Source organism: Mesocricetus auratus, unplaced genomic scaffold (genome assembly GCF_017639785.1).
Source record: "Mesocricetus auratus isolate SY011 unplaced genomic scaffold, BCM_Maur_2.0 Super-Scaffold_100010, whole genome shotgun sequence".
Taxonomy (NCBI): Eukaryota; Metazoa; Chordata; class Mammalia; order Rodentia; family Cricetidae; genus Mesocricetus; species Mesocricetus auratus.
The window spans coordinates 65,167,778-65,185,367 of record NW_024429194.1 but is presented as its reverse complement, the minus strand read 5'-3'; the positions used below and the strand labels follow the sequence as shown (position 1 = coordinate 65,185,367).

The 17,590-nt window shown below is 41.8% G+C and overlaps 1 protein-coding gene across 8 annotated transcripts in view; it reads right to left on the bottom strand.

Annotated features, from left to right (window-relative positions):
* The window catches only part of Tfcp2 (transcription factor CP2), a 51,980-nt gene extending 38,430 nt beyond the window's left edge, over positions 1–13,550 (bottom strand). For 3 of the 8 annotated variants that reach the window (XM_040753799.1, XM_040753800.1, XM_040753797.1), the window contains exon 1: positions 12,912–13,324. In XM_040753799.1, the coding sequence (XP_040609733.1) occupies positions 12,912–13,033 (122 nt within the window). In that variant the 5' untranslated portion in view covers positions 13,034–13,324. Of the gene's footprint in view, positions 1–12,911; positions 13,326–13,361 lie in introns of those variants that run through there. The other 5 variants (XM_040753801.1, XM_040753798.1, XM_040753795.1 and 2 more) reach the window with 4 other exon arrangements.
* Positions 13,551–17,590: the final 4,040 nt, after the last annotated feature.

Sequence of the window (17,590 nt, the reverse complement as noted above, 5' to 3'; positions counted from 1 at the left end):
CCCCAGCACCCACATGGCAGCTCAAAACTGTCTGTAACTCCAATTGCAGAGGATTTGACACCTTCACACAGACACCAATGCACATAAAATACATAAATTATTTGAAAAATAAAAGAGGGGCAAAGTGAGGCTGGAGAGAAAACTCAGTGGTTTAAAATACCAACCATTTGTAACTACAGTTCTGGGGATTCAACACTCTTCTGACCTCCACAGGCACCAGGAACGTACACAGGGCATACATATACACAGACAAAACACTCATACATATAAAATAAAAAATAAATGCATAAGATTTGTCTTAAAAAAAAAGAGTGGAGAAAGCCTAGTGTATTGGTACACACCTCTAATTCAGCACTAAGAAGGCTAAAGGAGGAGGATCAAGAATTCAAAGACAGACAGTCTGGGCTATATTAGACCTAATAAGAATGAACAAAAAGAGGGAAATCTATCCTTTCTAGGTATAACAGTCAAAGAAAAATACTTTTGTTTCCTTGAGACTATTTCAAACCACAGAAGTATGGAGTTTTCTAGAAAAGAATTGTCGTAATTCTTAAGACCAGCTACAACAAACACTGTAAAACAAAGCAAAGTGAGAAAGTGTTAGGCTTTGGGAGACTTTACTGTGACAAATGTCACCTCTGCTGATTTCTATGAACCATTAGTGAAGATTACCAGGAAGTTGGATTTTGACATAGCAACTACTCCACTCACACTAATGTAGGTTGGTGTCTTCCATCTCAAAGCTCAGTGCCTAGGTAAGTTAACAAACAGCAACAGGTCCTGGTCCACACCGTGGGGTATCCCACTAAAGTCTCCGTGACTAAGCCATTATCTGTCATTTAAGGTTGAGATTCTAACATTTCCAAATCAGTAGATACCCCAAATACGTCTACATTTACACACACACACACAGACACACACACACACAGACACACACACACACAGACACACACACACACACACACACACACACACACACGGGAGGACAACTTTCTGGAGTCTGTTCTCTCCATCCATCACATGGTTTCCAGAGACAGAACTCAGGTTATCCAACTTAGCAATGAGTGTCTGTACCTACTGAGCAATCCTACAAGCCCTTCAACAGAGATTTTACAATCTAGAATTATTTATGTTTTTGCTATACTACATTTTCTTTACTGCTAGAGCAAAAGAACATACAGTTTCACAATTCTAGAGATGCAGACTAAAGACTCCTGGTAAACACAGTTCAAGGCCCCTACTTATTCTTATTCTAATCTTTATTTATATTTTATTTTTTAGGTATGAGTGCTGTGTCTGCATGTATGCCTGTCTGCCAGAAGGGATCATCAGATCCCAGTACAGATGGCTGTAAGTTACCATGTAGGTGCTGGGTATTGAACTCAGGAACTCTGAAAGAGCAGCCAATGCTCTTATACAAAACATATTCAAAATAAAACCAATTTGGAAATATAAAAGCCTGACTAGTTTTATGGCAACTTGACACAAGCCAGAATCATCAGAGGTAGAGGGAACCTCAGCTGAGAAAAAGTCTATAGGAAAGTCTCTATGGAATTCTCAATTAGTGATTAATGTGGGAGGACCCAGCCCATTGTAGGTGGGGGCCATCCCTGGGCTGGTGGTCCTGGGTTCTGTAAGAAAGCAGACTGAACAAGACAGGGAGAGCAAGCCAGTAAGTAGCACTCCTCTGCATCAGCGCCCGCCCAGCTTGAGTTCCTGTCCTGACTTCCTTTGATGTAGAAGTGTAAACCAAATAAATTCTTTCCTCCCCAGGTTGTTTTGGTCATGGTGTCTCATCATAGCAATAGTAACCCTAACTAAGACACCTAGCTCTTGTCACACACTCACATGGAAGTAGGACTAGTTGGAAGGAGGAAGAGGCTCAGTGGGAGTGGGAATACAAGAGAGAGTAATACAGGGTGAAAATTATCAAAATGAGCATGTCATAAGGAAATCCATTATTATGTATAATTAATATATGCTAATGCAAAGGGAAAGTCTGCTCTGTTCTCAAGGGTAAGTTAACTACAAATTAGGAAAACCCATCTGGTAGACTCTCCATAGTTTCTGTCAATGTGTAAGTAAGCATTTTATTACATTATCAGATTGCTTTATTCATTTACCTCATTTCAATGAAACTATGTAAAGGAATGACTTCTATGTTGTAATGGTTTGAATGTAATTGGCCCCCCATAATCTCATAGGGAGTGGTACTATTAGGAGATTCGGCTTTGTTGGGTATGGCCTTGGTGGAGGAAGTGTGTCACTGTGGAAGTCGGCTATGAGGCTTCCTATGCTCAGGATACCACCCAGTGTCTCAGATCATTTCCTGTTGACTGCAAGATGTAGGGCTCCCAGCTACTTCTCCAGTACCACATCTGCCTGAATGCTGCCATGCTCTCCACCATGATGATAATGGACTGAACTTCTCAACTTGCAAGTGAGCCACCCTAATTAAATGTTTCCTTTATAAAAAGAGTTGTCATGGCCATGGTGTCTCTTCACAGCAATAGAAACCCTAAGACATATGTGTTTAGTAATTACTGATGAGGTTTTATACTTCTTTCTCAATTCTGCAGAATCATGGAACTCACAGAGATCCACCTGCCTTTCCCTCCTGAGTGCTAAGATTAGAGGTGTCTGCCACCATGCCTAGTCAATTAGGCATATCTTTAACCAAACATAAAGGTATAGAAAGTTCAGTTGTTAAAAGGCTAAATTGAGTGCTGGAGATGTAGGTCAGTTGGTAGAGTGCTTGTCTCGCAAGCACAAGACCCTGTGTTTATACTTCGCATTAACTAGGCACGGCAGAACATTCCTACAACCCTACATTTGGGAGGTAAAGGCAGAAGTTCAGGTCAGACTAGTGAAATGGCTCAGCAGATAAAAGCACTTGTCATCAAATACACACACACACACACAAATAAATAAATTACAAAATAGTAGTTCAGATCATCCTCATGGCCAGTATGACATACAAGAGACCCTGCCTTGGAAAACTAAACTGCAAAGCTGTGTGTTAACACTTGCATTCTCCACACCAGAGAACAGAAAGCATCAGTGTTAGACAGACCAATGGCAGCATCAGGAGTGACTGTAAACTAGGACTCTAAGAGAGCTGTGGGTGCTCAGTCTGCTGAGGTACACACTACCCTTTTGTTCTAAGGCAGCCCATGACTGGTCTCCCCTAATTTGTAACTATGGTTTAACCTTCCCCCTCAGGCCTACCAGCTGTGAAGACTCTCTCTTCTAGAAACAGCCCAGAGAATTAAGAGGGACAGGCATGATGACTTACCTGAGCAAGGCTAACAACAGCTAGTCCTCAAGAAGTCAGAGATTTACATGGTACAGTAAATCACTGTGAACTTCAACCTGCTAATTTTTTTTAGCCTCACTTAGAATGAAATACTGTGGGTGCACATTATCTTAGACAAAGACAGAGGAAGGTTAAAAACCAGACACAGCACTCATTAATCAACTATGAATGAGACAGATCTGCATAACATACAAAAAGGGAAATTTTCTGTAAGCAACAATGGTACTGAAAAAGTATGTAGAATATATATTCACACGCACACACACACACACACACACACACACGTATCTCTGAAGGAGCTGAAGCTGAAACACATGATGTCTGAGTCACTCTTTGATAGAATTACTAATGAATATGAAGCAGACAGGAGGACCTCTCCATTCCTGTTTTTTTCTATGTTTTCTGTCAAGAAAAATCACTTTTATAGAAGAAAAACAATTGATAGGCAAAATGAATAAGAGATAATTAAGGATACCTGTCATACCGCTCAAAATCCTTAAGACTTTTTTGTTTTGTTTTTTCAAGACAGAGTTTCACTGTATAATCCTGGCTGTCCTGGAACTCACTTTGTAGACCAGGCTGGCCTCAAACTCACAGATATCTGCCTGCCTCTACTTCCCAAGTGCTGGGATTAAAGGCGTGTGCTACCAGGTCAGGATAAAACTACTTCTTTAGAGAGGGAAAATAAATATATTTTATTGGCAATATAGTTTGTTTCATGGCATAACTTGTATTTTTTTAAAGATAAGCAGGGCATAAGGGCTCACATCTATAATGCCAACACTAGGCAGATGGGGCACGAGAATCAGTTCAAACACAGACTTAACTACACAGCAAGTCTGAAGCTGGGCTTCCATAGGTGGCTTAGATTCCCTAAGACCTTGTCTCAAAAAAACTAAAAACCAAAATGAAAGAGGAGATAATGTATGTCAGGCATTAAAGCTGTGCATTAAAGCACAGTATTCAGGGGAAACCGAGAAAGGTTACAGATTGAGATAAGCTTGACTTATATAAAGAGACCATGTCTTACAAAAACAACACATTAATATTTAGTCAGTAATATAAGCTTAATTGTTATAATATATTCTGAAATGGCTATGTATTTTATTTCTTTAAATAACATAAGCACTTTAAAAATATACTGTGTCCTCTCCTCTCTCTCTCTCTCTCTCTCTCTCTCTCTCTCTCTCTCTCTCTCTGTGTGTGTGTGTGTGTGTGTGTGTGTGTGTGTGTGTGTGTGTGTGTAAAACTTAGTATCTTCCATTGTATATTCATTCATCACCACTGCTAATTTTTGTTGGGAGCAAAGAATTCTGTAGAAGCTACCTTGCTATCTTAATGAATAACAAAATATTACTAACACATAGTGGCTTAAGAAATAATTTATGACTTCTTATGAGTTTATGAGTTACCTGAATTAATCATCTACTTCCTGAGTGTCAGCTAAGCTGCAACCATCTGGGCCCTACACTAGAGCATCCACGATGGCTAACTCACAAACAATGCTGGGCTTTGCCAGGATACTCAGTTGGCTGGACCTCTCTACGCAGTCTTAAGGTCTCTCTGTCCACTGAACCATTTATATGGTTGTTCCAATAATATCGTCAGATTTCTTCCTGGCAGCTCAGGGTTCCCCACAATGCAGGTGAAGAGAACTTTCCTTAAGGGTGAGCTCCTATGCTAGACCTAGCATACTGCTCTTTGTTCGGTTCACATGCTCATATTCAGTGTGGAAAGAGGGATCTGAAAGGGGCTAACATGAGAAAACCGTCAAGATTTTTGTCAGTTTTGAGTATTTGAGGTCTCCCGGCTGGCCTCAAGCTTGCTGGGTAGTTGAAGGGGACCTTAAACTCCTGCCTCTAACTCCCAAGCACTAGTTTTACAGGTGTACATGTATTACCTTTGCAGGAAGCAATGCTGTGTCACAATGCCACGTGAAATAAATTTCTGTAGGTATGAATGTCCTCAGTTTTTTGGTAGTCTACAGCTTCCAGAGTGTTATCTTCCATGTGTGGACAGTCAAACTGGCACCACTGAATGTTAACATGTGCTCAGAGTGTTTTGTGTGGAGTGGTTTGAATGAGAATGAATGGCCCGCATAGACTCCTACCTGGTCTCCAGCTGGTGAAGTTATTTGGAAAATATTAGGTTCAGTCTTGTTGGAGGAGTCTATCATTGGGGAGTAGGCCTTAAGGTTTCAAAAGCCTCCACTCTACTCCACTCCATCCCTTCCCCCACTCCCCTCCCTCCTTCCCTCTCTCCCTCCCTCTCTCCCTCCTTCTCTCTCTCTCTCTCTCTCTCTCTCTCTCTCTCTCTCTCTCTCTCTCTCTCTCTCTTTCTCTCTCTACCTCATACTAGAGCATCAAAATATAAGCTCTCCATACCCAGACTCCCCATGTCCTCCATCAGCATGAACTAACAAAGGAAGTTCACATGCCCAGATCTCAACACAGGAATAAAAACACTATGAAAGATCAAGTCAGTATCTTTTCTCCAGAACCTACCAGGAAAGAAATAGATAAGAAACATGGGACCATGTTTAAAACAAAAATTTTTTTAAAAGTTTGAATTATAGTCAAAGATAGGGGAGAAGAATCCCAAGTCAATGGCACAGACAAGATTTTGAACAAGATCATAGAAGAAAACTTCCTCAAACTAAGGAAAGACACACCCATATGACAAGAAGCACACAGAACATCAAACAGAAAAGATCAGAAAAGAAAATCCCTACAGCATATCATAGCTAAAACACTGAGTATACATAAGAAAGATAGCGTATTGAAAAGCACAAGGGAAAAAATGCAAGTTACATATGAAGGAAAACCCATCAGAATAACAGCAGATTTCTTAGTGGAAACTTTGAAAGCCAGCAGAGCCTAGAACAATGCATCCCAAGTTGCTGGGCATTGGTGGCACATGCCTTTAATCCCAGCACTAGGGAGGCAGAGGCAGGAGGATCTCTGTGAGTTTGAAACCAGCCTGGTCTACAAAGCGAGTTCCAGTTCCAGGACAGCCTCCAAAACAATACAAAGGAACCCTGTCTCGAAAAACCAAAAAAAAAAAAAATTAAAAATTAAAAAATGTTAAAAAATGCATCCCAAGTCCTAAAAGGCTATGATGCCATCGCAGAATAATATACCTAGCAAAACTATCAGCCATGTCTGAAGGAGAAAAACTTTCCATGATATAAACAGCCTAAAAAAATTATACCCAACAAACCAAAGTTAAATAAAATAGAAGAAAACGTTATTTCAGGCTGAAGAGAGGAATAGCATAGCTGGGAAACTGTGGAAAGAAATACAAAAACCATAATTATTAAAACACAAATACCACTGGGAACACAAACAAAACCAAAAATTGACAACACAATGACCAATTAACACACCCATTTCAATAACAACTTTAAATATCAATGGCCTCCATTCCCCAATCAAAAGACACAGACTGACTGAATGGGTCAAGAAACACATTTTATCTATATGCTGCCTACAAAAAACACATTTTAGTTTTGAAGATAGATACTGCCTAAGTGTAAAAGGATGGGCAAAAGTACTCTAATCAAACGGGATCAGGAAGCGAGCAGATGTTGCTATCCAATTATCTGACAAAACAGACTTCAGCCTAAAAGTAAGAGGGACACTTCATTCCAATCAAAGGACAGTTAACCAAAAAGACATTACTATCCTAAACACATGTGCACCAAACGCTGGTGCACCTAATCTCATTAAAAATGTTCTACTGGAATTAAAGCCATAGATTAACATCAATCCATTAATAGCTGATTTCAATACTCAACTTTCTCCAACAGACAGGTCATTTGGACAAAAAAGAGAGAAGAAACACCAGAAATAACTGGCATCAGGCATCAAATGAACTTAACAGAGATCTGTAAGACAGTTTATCAAACACTAGAGAATACAACAGCACATGGAAGCTTTTCTAAAATAGACCACATCCTGGAACACAAAGCAAATGTTTCCAAATTCAAAATGCGATAAACTTAAAATTGTCAGCAAAACCAAAAAGAAACCCAAAAATCCTCTAGCAAATATGCAAATTAATGGAGATTAAACAACTCACTACTATATTATTAGTAGGTCAAAGAAGAAATCAAGAAAGAAAAAAACTTCCTGGAACTAAATGAAAATGAAAATGGAACAAAGATGCCCTGAAGGCAGTCCCACATGAGAAATCATAGTTCTACATGCCTACATTAAAAAATCAGAAGGAACACAAATAAATGGCTTAATGATGCAATTCAAAAAGCTGGAAAAAACAAGAACAAAACAAATCCAAACCCAGTATGTGGCAAAAAATACTATCAGAGCAGAAATCAACAAAACAGAAACAAAGAAAACAATACAAAGAATCAACAATTCTTAGAGCTGTTTCTTTGAGAAAATAAACCAAATTGGCAGACCCTGGACCCAACTGAACAAAAGAGAGAAGACCCAAATTAAGAGTCAGAAATAAACAGGAAAACATTACAATAGACATCAAAGAAATTCACAATACTTTACAGGAGTGTTTTTAAAACTTGTACTCCATGAAGCAGGAAAACTTAAAAGAAATGAATTTTTAGATTTCCCCCCCAAACCACCAAAATGAAACCAAGAAGTCCCCATAACAAATGAGGAGATTGAAATACTAAAAACCTTCCAGCTAAAAGAAGAAGAAAAAAAGTTCAGGGTCAGAGGAATTCATAACAGAATTCTACCAGATAGTCAAAGATCTACAGTCAGTCCTTCTTAAACTATTAAAATAAAGAGAAGAGAAGGAAACAGAAGGAGCACTCCCAAACTCCTACTGTATCAATCTAATCCTAAAGCAGGGAAAGACACAACAGAAAAAAGAAAACTATAGGCCAATATCTCTAATAAACACAGACTCAAAAATACACAATGAAATACTTCCAAGCAGAATATACAAATACATCTAAAAAATTATACACCATGACTAAGTAGGCTTTGTACCTGAAATGCAGGGAACATACGCAAGTTAATAAATGCAATAAACCACATTCAAAGACCCCAAAAAAATCACATAATCATTCCAACAAATGCAGAAAAAGCCTTTTATTATCAGCATACCTTGATGATAAAAGTTCTAGAGAATGTGGGGCTAGAAGGAACATACTTCAACATAATAAAAGCTATACACAAGGAGCCTACAGCCAACACCATCCCCAGCCAGTGGTTCTCAAACCTCCTAACACTGCAAACCTTTAATACAGTTCCTCATGTTGTGGTGACCCCAACCACAACATTATTCCATAGCTACTTCATACCTATAATTTTTCTACTATTATGAATTGTAATGTAAATACTTGATATGCAACCCCAAGGAAGTCTGACCCACAGGTTGAGAACCAATATCCTAAATGGAGAAAAGCTTAAGACAGATATCCACTATTCCCATTGTTTTTCAACATTATGTTGAAGGTTCTAGCTGGAGCAATAAGGCTAGAGAAGGAATTAAAGGATACAAATAGGGAAAGAAGCAGTCAACTATCCCTCCTTGCAGGTACCTTAGAGATCCCAAAAACTCTACCAGAACTTCTAGAAACAATAAACAAATTCAGGACTGTAGCAGGATGCAGAATCAACTTGCACAAATCAATAGCTTCTCTATACACCAACACCACACATGGAGAGAAGATCATGGATATATTCCCAATCACAACAGCCACGAAGAAAACAAAACATCTAGGAATAAGCCTAATAAAGAAATGAAGGACCTCTACAATGAAAACTTTAAACCTCTGAAGAAAATGGGAAGACATCCCATGCTCATAGATTGGTAGAATCAACATTGTGAAAATGACCATTTTACCAAAAGCTATGTACAGCTTCAATGCAATCCCAACCAAAATCCCCATCTCATTCTTCACAGAAATAGAAAAGAAAAAAAAATCATAAAATTCATATGGAACCACAGAAGACCCAGAATAGCCAAAACAATCCTGAACATAAAAACAATGCTTAAGGGATTACAATTCCAGATCTTAAGACATATTACAGAGTCATAGTAATAAAAAAAAAAAATAGCACTGGCTCAAAAACAGACACATAGACCAATGGAATAAAACTGAAGACCCAAACATAAGCAAACATGCATCAACTACTTTATTAGACAATTATGCTAAAAATAAGAAAGTATCTTCAACAAATGGTGTTGAGAAAACTGGCTGTTCTAAAGCAGAATGAGATTATACTTGTATCCATCACCTTTCACAAAAACTCACTTCAACTGGATGAAAAATCTACACATGAAACACTGAAACTACTAGAATAAAATAAATCATATACCTACATGATAAAGGTATAGGAAATGACTTCCTGAATAGGACCCATCTGCCTAAGAATTAAGGACAATTGACAACCGGATTTCATAAAACTAAGAAGCTGCCAGGCGGTGGTAGTGCACACTTTTAATCCTAGCACTCAGGAGGCAGACACAGGTGGAACTCTGTGAGTTCTAGGCCAGCCTGGTCTACTGAGCAAGCTCCAAGACAGCCTTCAAAGCTACAAAGAAACCCTGTCTCAAAAAAACAAAACAAAAGGACAGGCGTTGGTGGTGCATGCCTTTAATCCCAGCACTCGGGAGGCAGAGGCAGGCTGATCTCTGTGAGTTCGAGGCCTGGCTGGTCCAACAGCCTCCAAAACAATACAGAGAAACCCTGTCTTGTAAAACCAAAAAATAAATAAATAAATAAATACCAACAAACAAACAAAAACAAAAACTAAGAAGCTTCTGCACAGTAAAAACAACAATCAACTGGGGCTGGAGAGATGGCTCAATGGTTAAGAGCACTGGCTGTCCTTCCAGTGGACCTGGGTTCACTTTCCAGCACCTGCCTGGTGGCTCATACTCATCTGTAACTCCAGTTCCAGGGGACCCCACACCCTCTGACTTCCATGAGGAAGATATTGGTCATCAGCCTCTGGCCTCTACATGCATTCACCCAGGCATGCTAGTCAGTAAGGTCTAGCAGCCCTGGGGCAGGGAGTGCAGTGGGGCAGCTGCACCCGGCTTTTTCATGTGAGTATTGGGGATTCAAACTCAGATGTTCCTGTGCAGCACATGCTCATAAAGCAGAAACCACTGGGCATCTCCCCAGCCAGAAAAGGGATTTTAGATAGTAGTATAGTGGTCCTAAAGATTTTTCAAAAATGGAAATAGAAGAAAATCAGAACAAAAACAAGTTTAAGCACGTTTCAGAAAGTCTAACTTTTTAAAAAAAAAAAAAGAGGTACTCGCCGAGCACTCAGGAGGCAGAGGCAGGCAGATCTCTGTGAGTTCGAGGCCGGGCTAGACTGACAGCCGCCAAAACAATACAGAGAAACCCTGTCTCGTAAAACAAAAAAACAACAACAAAAAAAGGTACTCATAAAAGATAAACCTTAAAGATTTTGTGTGTGTGTGTGTGTGTGTGTGTGTGTGTGTGTGTTCTCAAACATGCACGTGTGTGCTCTTATATTGTATTGGCTGTATTGCTATGTGGTCTGATGACCCAAGAAACACCACCCTCTATTCCAGATTTCCATAAAATGTCTCCAAGCTTGAACCTTCTTAGGTTGGACAGGTTGAGACTTTTGATCCCTGAATAGGTAGGTCTGCAACTCTATCCAACACCAAATTAGTTCTAGAAAACAGATTTTTTTGCCTTAAAAATCTCAGAGGGAACGGGGCGGCGGTGGCGGTGGCAGTGGCGGTGGTGCACACCTTTAATCCCACCAGAGACAGGCTGGTGAGTTTGAGACCAGCCTGGCCTACAAAGTGAGTTCCAGGACAGGCTCCAAAGCTACTCAGGGAAACCCTATCTTGAAAAACAAAGCAAACAAAAGTCTTAGAGTTGCCGGGCGTTGGTGGCGCACACCTTTAACCCAGCACTCGGGAGGCAGAGGCAGGTGGATCTCTGTGAGTTCGAGGCCAGCCTGGTTTACAAAGTGAGTTCCAGGACAGCCTCCAAAGCCACAGAGAAACCCTGTCTCAAAAAACCAAAAAAAAAAAAAAAAAAAAAAAAGTCTTAGAGTCTCAGTGGTTAAAGCCTCTGGAACTGAGAATCGATTAGTCAATAAGTCACGGCCCTTGCCACTAAGTCTAAGGACCTGAGTTCCATCCTGGAGTCCACATAGTGGAAGACCAGAACCAATTCCTGAAAGTTGTCCCCTGACCTCCACAGGTGCCAGGACATGCACACTCTCTCTCTCTCTCTCTCTCTCTCTCTCTCTCTCTCTCTCTCTCTCTCTCTCTCTCTCTCTCTCTCTCTCTCTCTCTCTCACACACACACACATATACAAGTAAATAGGAGGAGGAGTTTCCAACACAAGTAAGCTTTTGGTGTGAAGATAACCAACATAGAAATATTCTTTTTATATGAAAAGAATGTAATTAACATAGAAATAATATTCCTTTTATAAAGAAAAGAATGTTAAAATAGTAGTGAACCATGTTTAAGACTTATGCTTGCAGTACCTTCAAATATAGCCTTACTCCTTTCCCAGATATTTTCTGGGGATCCTCAAAACAAGGCTAAATTTTTGTTTATAGGAAAACATCTTAACTTCTTGAGCAACCTTTGAGAACTAGGGTAATCCCATGCGTGATTCACAATCTGCTAAATTTCTTAGAGATCCTGTTAAGTATAACTCAGGCACCACCAAAGCCCACTAAATATGGTCACTGTACAGACAGTTTTGACCCCTTTGAGCAGCCTGGACACTAATCTCAGGTGTGTCTTTCTTCCCTGAGCTCCTCACTTTCCTTTAGTCCCCAGCCTTAAATCAATGTTTTAAAACATGCTAATAAACCCCAACTCTACTTCATAACAGCCAGAATTATTTTTCTGTGACACAGTCAAGAACCCAGCTTTACCTAAGCAGCGATTCCTAAGGGGAAGAAAACTCGAACTGCTCCCAGCAATGTGGAGCATGTCCTCCACCCATCTCCCCTGACAATTAGCTCAATACACAGGTACCCAGAAACATTTGGAAGTTATCTTTGCCACTTTTTTTTTTTGAGACAGGATCTCATGTAGTCCATGCTGACCTTGCTGTGTAGCCAAGGATGACTTTGAATACCTGATTCCCTGAGTGCCGGGTGCTGCTATTTAAAACCTGCATCAGTATACATGGCTTTCTTTGTCACTTTTTAAAAAACTTCTCAGCTCAAGTTTTCACAGACAGAAAGAAACCCTGGAAAGAGAAGCCTTCAAACAAATTTGTCGTAAGAGACAAACTTGTGTGGACTTCTTGCCCAAGTAGTCAACTTAAGCCACAGATCCCAACTCTCCAAAAGCTTAGACATCTCTCACTTGCTCAATGTAACCCTTCCTCACACGAATCCAGGCATACCCACATCATAGACATATAGAGCCAGGGCCCAAGTCTCCCACACCTCATGGATGCTAATCAAGGGCCATTCCGTCTCTTTCCAAGGGACCTGCAGAGTTGACACTTCTACAATCTTTTTCCAATTCTCCCACACCATCCTGCTGCAGGCAGCTTTTAAAACTCTGTACACCAGCCCTCCCCACTTTCAAGACCCTGCCTTTGTTATTCAGAAGGTGAGGTCTGAGGAAAACATCACTCACCTCATGCTATAAGCACCAGCACCCAGTTCCTGGCCAATGCCGGACAGGCTAGCATCGAAGTCCTGCACCAGCCCGGACTCGATCACTTCATCCGCCAGCGGCAGCTTCAGAGCCCAGGCCATACCGACTCCTTCCTGGCCCTGTACGAAGGCACGGAGGGTAAACTCTACCCGGCAGGGACACCACAGCAGTCGTGGACTACACACCAAGCTCCCTCGCGCAGCGCACCAGAGTCCCGTGCCTGACCTGCTGGCTGCACCTCAGCTCCTCCTCCGGTGCCCCGGGCGCTCTCGGGACGTGCCAGAGCTCAGAGCCTGGGACTAGGATGCTCTCCAGCCCTCCCAGCGCCCTGCACACAGCCTCAAAGCAAACAAGCGCAGCACGCCAGCCGCTCGCAGTTTCCCCTCCGCCCCCTTCCCCTGAAAGCTCCTCCCTCCCGGGGATTCGCACTTTCCCCTCAGGCCTCGCTTCCGGTCAGTCAGATCACTTCCGGTCACCTGTCCTCCCGGTCCTCCACCCTCCGAACAAAAAAGCCAGGTTTCTGCGGAGCGGTCCCTACGCCCTCTGCAGCCGCGGTGACCTCCTAGAGACGTGGACGCAGAAAGTTCGGCGCGGCTTCGACACGCAAACTCGGCCCGGCCCGACCAATCGTGGCGCTGAGGGTGACGTTTCTGCGCCGCCCACCAATGAAGAGGAGCCTGGCTCGGCCTCCGCAGTAGTGATAGGCTAATGAAGCTAAGGTTCCCCGCCCCCATAGGCGGTGGGCGGGGCCCAGGGTCCGGGCCCAGGTGTAAACCGGATTCTTGCGCGCCTAGGAATGCTAGGATGCCTGTCTCTGCCTGAGACGTCTGTCTGTCTGAGCGCTGTGGTTCTGGCCTCACCTAGCCCCCTGCCATCCCTGGAGGGACTTTCCCTGTCGCTCTGTCTTAAACTCTCCTCACTTACCTATCCTTATCTTCCTCTTTCTCCCTAATGCATTAGAACAGGAGAAAACGGGGTGGTTTTTGTTGTTGTTGTTGTTGTTGATGTTTTGACATCAGCTTTGACTGGCCTGGAACTCAGAGATTCGCCACATCTGCCTGCTGAGGGCTAGGATTAAAAGCGTTGCCCACCATACCCCGCTCTTTTTTTTTTTTTTTTAAGGTTATGGAGGAGTTCTGCGGGAAAGCTCTACAGAGCAAAGTCAGGGCTGGCATTTATTTATAGTTCCATAAATTCAGAATACTCCCACAGAGGTTACTTAATTGTAAATAAAGAAACCATAGCCAGGCCATGGTGGCTCACGCCTTTGATCCCAGTACTCCACAGTCAGAGGGAGGCTGATCTCCCGATTTCCAAGCAAGCCAGGGCTACACAGTGAAGATCCCGTAGCAGGGGGATGAATTGGTACCAACTCCACCTTGCTGTTTTGAGGATTAAGTAATTATGGCCATTTTTATTAAGCATTAGCTATATAGCAGTGTATTATGAACAATATTTCTTTACTAGAACTCCTCAAGACAGAGTTGTAATTAGAATGCTAATAGAGTGTGGTGGTGCACTCCTAAAACCCTAGCCCTCGGTAGTAGGTTGAGGCAGGAGGATCACCTACATAGCAAGCTCCAGGACAGCCAGGTCTACCTAGTGTCTTAAATTCTAAAGGCAAAGGGCACTTACTTTACCAATCCGAAAATAGGCTGAGGGCTTAAATGAGCCAAAACTAATTGTTGTGATAAACCTGACGCTCAATGGAATACACATACGAGAAAAGTGTGCATCGTTATGTAGTTCATCCCAATTTTTTTTTTTTTTTTTTGGTTTTTTGAGACAGGGTTTCTCTGTAGTTTTGTAGGTTGTCCTGGAACTAGCTCTTATAGACCAGGCTGGTCTCGAACTCACAGAGATCCGCCTGTCTCTGCCTCCCAAGTGCCGGGATTGAAGGCATGTGCCACCAATTATTTTTACAGTCTGCTTTGACTTACATTTTTGTATAAAAACGACTTCTCCCACTGAATGTCTACCTCCTAAGAGATCGAGGAAATTACTTGGTGTGGTGGCCCACACCTTTAATCCCAGAATTCAGGGAGCAAATGAAGGAGACTATAAGTTTGGGGCCAGCCTGGTCTACAAGGGCAGAGTTAAAGGTAAAAGGCCAAGGCTGGTAGCATATGCCAGAAGTTCTAGCACTTAAGAAAATGAGGCATAAATATCATGAGTCCTTGCAAGGCCAGCCTGGGCTAGTCTGCACTATAGAGTGAGATGATGTCTAAAAGGAAGGAAGGAAGGGAGGAAGGAGGATGTCCCTCTGTATACTATTAATCTCTGTCTCTCTCTGTCTCTGTCTCTCTCTCTCTCTCCTCTCTCTCGGTTTTTCAAGACAGGGTTTCTCTGTATTGCTTTGGAGCCTGTCCTGGAACTTGTTTGGTAGAACAGGCTGGCCTTGAACTCACAGAGATCCGACTGCCTCTGCCTCCCCAGTGCTGGGATTAAAGGCATACGCCACCAACACCTGGCTAATACATGTTTCTCTTATTGGTTGATGAATAAAACACTGATTGTCCAGTAGCCAGGCAGGAAGTATAAGTAGGGTTACCAGAGGAGGAGAATTCTGAGGAGAGGACACAGAGAAGAGCCACCAGAGAGATGCCATGTAGCTACCTGGAAGGTAGGACACCCAGGCATTCTCTGATAAGATAGGGTCATGTGGAGATACACAGAGTAATAGTTATGGGATAATAATTAAGAGAGAGCTAGCCAATAAGAAGCCTGAGCCATTGACCAAACAGTTTATAATTAATATAAGCCTCTCTGTGTTTACTTGGAACTGAATGGTGGCAGGACATGAGGGAAAAGAAACTCCGTCTACAGAGAGAGACACAGACAGAAAGGGACAGAGAAAGGGGAAGGAAAGAAAGAAGGAAGGGAGGAAGGAAGGAGAAAAGAAAGGGGGAGGGGCTGGGAAAATGGCTAAGAGGTTAACAGCAAAAACTACTCAAAACCTTGTGTAACTCCAGCCAAGAGTGACCCAATTCCATTGACTTCTGTGGGTGTTCACATACACATATCCCTCCCATGGTGTATATATGGTTAAAAATATTTTATTTTTAACGTCCAACCCGATAAGAAGTTTATAAGACAGGAGTGATGGCTCAGTGGTCAAGAACACTGGCTGCTTTTCCAAGGACCTCCATGACCACTCACAACAGTCTGTAACTCCAGTTCCAGGAGAGCTGACTTCCTGTCTGGCCTTCTGAGGGCACCAGGAACACACATAGTACATAGATACATGCTGCTGTCTGGGGGACCAGCCTCCAGTAGCACAGGACTTTGAAAGGAATCCAAGGAATCCAGTTGGCTTAAGCTAAATTTTTCTGTCTGAGGGGGATTTTAGGAAAGCAAACACTCATACATTCTCCTGATGGCTTCCTTCTTTATTCTCTGTTCTCTCTCATGTTCTTTCTACTCTATACTTTTTTTTCTGCAGCTTATATACCCCAACAAAGTTTTTCAGGCAATATAGGAATTACAATGTGGTTACATTCTGTTGTTCAAGTGAAGGATTACAATAAATACAAAACAAACAATAAAAACCAGCATGTTTTCCCTGTCCCTTACATGATTAAACATTTTACGTATGACAGGTGAAAACCAAATTATTCCAAGAACCCACATGCATTCATACCCAAGCAACTTGTAATAGATTAACAGTGTGGGCAAACAAAGTATTCTTGTTTGGTCTTTTACTTTTTATATATGAAAAAGAATCTGTCAGCTCTACTTTAAATCTTTAGGGTATATATCCACTCATCAATAGTTTTCTATATTAGGAGATTAAAGGCAGAAAATGGGTATAAGGAAGTAATTATCACCTTTGGTGTTTAACTAGACCTACTAAGGGGAGCTAGGTACAATCAGGCTGTTTTGTATTTTTGACCCTAGCCTAATGAGTCAGAGAACTCATCTATGTGTCCTTGTGAAGTTTATTTTGTTTTCTGGGATTATTTATCTTAAAACTATTAGCAAGGCATCTAGTCTAAGTTATTTTGAAGCTTTGTATTAGCTGATGGTACATGACTGCCTCTTTTCAGCATTAAGGGAATTAGAGTCAGTCTGGCTCCTGGACTCAGGTGCTTTCCTTTTAATCCTAAGGTGGCGCTAGTAGCTGTGAAACATATCCTTGTATTTATTTTATTTTTATTCATCAAAATGCTGTATAGGCTATCATTATAATCAGTTTAGACAGTACAGCGTAGGGAGAGGCATCTTGACAATCCACAGGTAAAATGCCCAGTGGAATGGGATGTTTCCAAGACACAAACACACTGCATTACAGGCAGTGAAGATCTCTCCATGTCCACCCACACCGTGCTAGACACCAGGGAAAGAGAGCTGCAGAAAACTTGTAAAGACACAGCAGAAGAAAAAAACATTCCACCATGTGCAGTCCGGTGGCCTTGCCTAAGCAAGATTGTGCCATCAGAGAGTTTTCTTCTGGTGGGCTGACCACTGGAACTTCAGGTAAGACATGCTGCTCCTCTGACATGGCCAATGGCAGATACACATGCAAGCAAAACATCCATACATATAAAATAAATTTAAATGTTTTTAAATTAAAAAGGGGAGCAAGTATTAAGCCTGTTCTTCATCCACTCCTATGGGTTGAAAACTTATGCTTCATCCCTGGGAGTTAGGGTCCTCCA